This window comes from Coregonus lavaretus (genome assembly GCF_964263955.1).
Source record: "Coregonus lavaretus genome assembly, chromosome: 19".
NCBI lineage: Eukaryota > Metazoa > Chordata > Actinopteri > Salmoniformes > Salmonidae > Coregonus > Coregonus lavaretus.
Window position 1 is genome coordinate 25,234,740 of NC_140006.1, and position 4,387 is coordinate 25,239,126.

Consider the following 4,387-nt stretch of genomic DNA (forward strand, 5'->3'; position numbering starts at 1 on the left):
TTTACACAATTCAACTTGGTAGCAAGAAACCTTCTGAAATGTCAACCACATACATCTGATCACAGAAATCCCATTCACTTGTTCTACTGTCACACTGGAATTAGTAGCTATTGTTGGTGGAAGGGCAGTTGCTGACCATTAAAGTTCAGCTGGCCCTACAGATGCTTCCATTGGAAGACTGGTGGTGATAGGCACAGAAATCCAGCAGCAGAGAGAGAAACTCTGAGATTGCAATAAACTCTCCTATATGTTAATCCCCATTGAGGGACATCCCGTTTGTGTCCCAAATGGCACCCTAGTCCCTATATAATGCACTACATTTGACGACTGTCTCCCTCACTTCACATCCTCCTTAGTTCTCTGTGCAACTAACCTGCATCGAAATGACTATCCAGACCACAGTGGCAGACTTACCATTAGGCAGAAGAGATAATTTCCTCAGGCATCACATCATCAAGGGGATTCGTGAGCTGGGCATAATTTAAAAAAATAATACTAGTAATATTTTGTTTTAAATAATTTATGGGCTTGAGCCCCCCCCCCCCCATGCTCTGTTCGAGCCTCCCACCCCCCAATCATTTATTTCAATATTCATATAATCCAAGTGTATCTCATAATAATACAAAAAAGTGTCATTAAATCAGGAATGAATGTTAAGTGGCCTATTGACACGGTCAAACCTGCTATTTGAATAGCATGGATCAAAAACGGTTTATCAGGTGGAGCCAATCAGGTTCTTTACTTCACATACATTGATGAGCTATCTTAATTTAGAGCACTAGGACAGAATAAAGCCAATTCATTCACGCGTCTGGACCGGAGTCTAGGCTACCGCTATCCACCGTCGAACACCGATTTCTGAAGCAGCAGCACAGCTCCAATGTGCTCTGAGGGCAGCGACATACAATATAACTGTCATTACGACACCTGCTTTAGTAGAGGGTCGTTTGATATCCTCTTTCTAGAGTAGAGAGAGAGAAACGAAGACACGGATACAGGGTAGAGTGAGATACTCCGAGATAAGCGAGGGGATATTGCCAGACTACACTACAGGAACCTAAAGACAATTAATCCAATGGACGTGATGCTGATGTCTATAAGAATTGCGCTTGTGGGCTTCATCTGCCTGTTTCTAGTATCCGCTGGCTTCGCCTGTGGTCCTGGCAGGGGATATGGAAAACGAAGACAACCGAAAAAACTGAAACCTTTGGCTTACAAGCAGTTCATTCCCAACGTGGCAGAGAAGACCCTTGGGGCCAGTGGCAAATACGAAGGGAAGATCACAAGGAACTCTGAAAGATTTAAAGACCTGACACCAAACTACAATCCTGACATTGTTTTCAAAGATGAGGAAAACACTAATGCTGACAGACTTATGACACAGGTAGGGATAGTAAGACATATAGTGAAATAGTGAGGAAGCGCATGAAGATGCATCTTGTGAGTCCTGAGTGATCATTTGGCACGAGAATAATGAATGACAGCTCAATTTGAAGTGACAGTTGTTAAACATCTATGAATGACATTTATGGTTACTATGCAAACCTATGTAGGCTCTAATATATTTTAAGCAATTTCAAACACTATCTATGCACCATATCGGACTATTTTTTGTCTATGGACAGTTCTGCACTTTATGTCTCCAGTTGGGCTTATCCGAGCATGAAAATGAAGACGTCGTTATGGATGCCCTGCGCAGGACTGCTACAACGAATTAAATGGGTTGTTAGGCTATGATACACTTGTACTATAGACTACCCCCCCTCTCAGTCGTTCAGTAAGTCTCTGAGCTATCACTAACAAGTGATCCTTTCCGTTGGACCCATAACAATAGGCATTAACAATAGCCTACATCTCTGCCTCTGTCTATCGGTCTGTCCATCTCTGTCTCTTTCTTTCTCTCTCGCTCTCTCTCTCACTCACACACACACACACACACACACACACACACACACACACACACACACACACACACACACACACACACAGAGAGAGAGAGACGCAGAAAGAGAGAGAGAGAGAGAGAAAGAAAGAGAGAGAGAGAAGAATTCGACTCTGATATTTAAACTTCACTCTGATGTATAGATGGGTCAACTGATTTTAGATGTCGTTTGTAATTATCCTAAACCGTTACGAAATGTATTGCCTATGGATCTATGCTTAATTTGCATAGTTCGGAGGCAGGAGCCCAAGCCCTATATAGACACAACTTTTTCCTCTAATTATGACTTGGTAAAGTCTGACTGAACAATAGCCTACTTTTTACTACCACTCAGATATCGATTGAAAGTGGCTTGGGATTTGTGTGTTTTAATTTGACCAGTGACAGCCGCAGGGTCTCTGGGGAGGTCAGTTGCATTTGATGCACGTTCAAGCGTGCAATGAAAGTTTTGCAACCTCTACATATATATATATTTTTTTTACATTTTTAGTCATTTAGCAGACGCTTTTATCCAGAGCAACTTACAGTTAGTGAGTGCATATATTTTCATACTGGCCCCCCGTGGGAAACGAACCCACAACCCTGGCGTTGCAAGCGCCATACTCTACCAACTGAGCTACACACATATGATAAGAAGCACAAAAAGTTGTGACATGTTTTTCTGACCTCAAAGGCCGAGGCTTTCAAATCGAAAAATGTACATTAATCAACAGACGGTTCTACATACGACAAATAAGGCTCTGTCTTGCCCCCTGTCTTGTACATGCTATAGACCGATATTGAGTGTGTGTGTGTGTGTGTGTGTGTGTGTGAGACATTTCTATTAACCCCTCGTGTTTCCTGATATCTCAATTATCTTTGTCTCTTTTTCAGAGATGTAAGGAAAAACTGAACTCTTTGGCTATTTCAGTCATGAATCAGTGGCCGGGAGTGAAGCTACGCGTGACAGAAGGCTGGGACGAGGATGGACACCATTTCGAAGAATCTTTACACTATGAAGGAAGGGCTGTGGATATCACCACCTCTGACAGAGATAAAAACAAATATGGAATGTTATCCAGGCTCGCGGTGGAGGCGGGATTCGACTGGGTCAATTATGAATCCAAAGGCCATATTCATTGTTCTGTGAAAGCAGGTAAACAACGAAGGAACAAACAATAATAATACGTTTTATGTACATTTCAAATGTTGTCCAAAAAATGTCAACATTATTTCCAAAACCGTTCATGAACTGTTTATTACGTACGTAGCTATGTCAAGCAAACCATTTATTCATTGGGGTTTGTGTTCGTTAGGCCTATGTATTTGCCTTGTTATTACAAAGTTATAAGACAATGCCTGTGACTCATGTTGCAATATAGCCTATCAAATGCTATACACCATTTGTTAGAGCAGTAGGTCCTATATTTGCCCAGGTCATTCAGTTTACATTTAGAATTGTATATGACAATAGTGACTTGGTCCAAATTCTGTATTATATAATTCTATTTATTTTCTGCTCTTCTCTAGAAAATTCAGTTGCTGCAAAATCGGGTGGCTGCTTCCCAGGATCCGCTTCAGTTCTTCTCGAGGATGGTCGGAGCAAGCTGGTAAAAGAACTGGAGGTGGGCGACAAAGTGTTAGCAGCAGACAAAGAAGGACATATTGTGTCTAGCGATTTCCTCATGTTCATCGACCGAGATCCAGTAACAAGTCGAGAATTTTATGTTTTTGAAACGGAGAAGCCCAACAGAAAGTTAAGACTGACGCCCGCGCACCTTGTCTTCGTCAACAATAACGTTACGGATGGCGATATGACTGCAGTGTTTGCCAGTAATGTAAAACCTGGGCAACAGGTGTTTGTCGTGGACGAGGCACTAGACCACCTAAAGGCAGTCACTGTGGAAAGGATTTACGTGGAAGAATACGAGGGATCTTATGCCCCAGTGACTTCACAAGGAACCATCATAGTTGACCATGTTTTGGCGAGCTGTTACGCGGTAATCGAGGACCACAAATGGGCGCACTGGGCCTTTGCCCCAGTCCGGTTGGGTCACGCGTTGATGTCTTTGACAGGTCTAGTCAAAGAGCGCGAGGAAATCCCTCAGAGAGATGGAATACACTGGTACTCAGACATTCTATACCACATAGGGACATTGCTGCTGGACAGAAACTCCTTTCATCCTCTTGGAATGTCACAAAGTTGAGACCATTTCAAAGACTCATATGAATGCGCTTAAAGATGGAAATACTTTTGGGCACTGGAGCCATATATTTATATTCGTATTTATTCTCTTATGTATTCCTCCTATGATGAACCATTCGAATTTATTCGTCTAGAATAGTGTGAACAATCTGTGAAGAATTTATTTATAAACAGAAAAAAACTGTTGATGATTGTTTAATGTTATGTGCAAATGTGAACTGACTTATATTTTATTGGATGAACATATAGTATTGCCTCAA

At 41.9% G+C, this 4,387-nt stretch overlaps 1 protein-coding gene across 1 annotated transcript; it reads left to right on the top strand.

The window, feature by feature from the left end:
* Positions 1 to 1,075: 1,075 nt before the first annotated feature.
* LOC311146485 (tiggy-winkle hedgehog protein-like) lies at positions 1,076 to 4,128 on the top strand (the record flags this gene model as incomplete). Its single annotated transcript, XM_084182992.1, has 3 exons — positions 1,076 to 1,384; positions 2,816 to 3,077; positions 3,452 to 4,128. 3 exons carry the CDS (start codon positions 1,076 to 1,078, stop codon positions 4,126 to 4,128), a joined length of 1,248 nt encoding a protein of 415 aa, XP_084039118.1.
* Between the last annotated feature and the right edge of the window lie 259 nt (positions 4,129 to 4,387).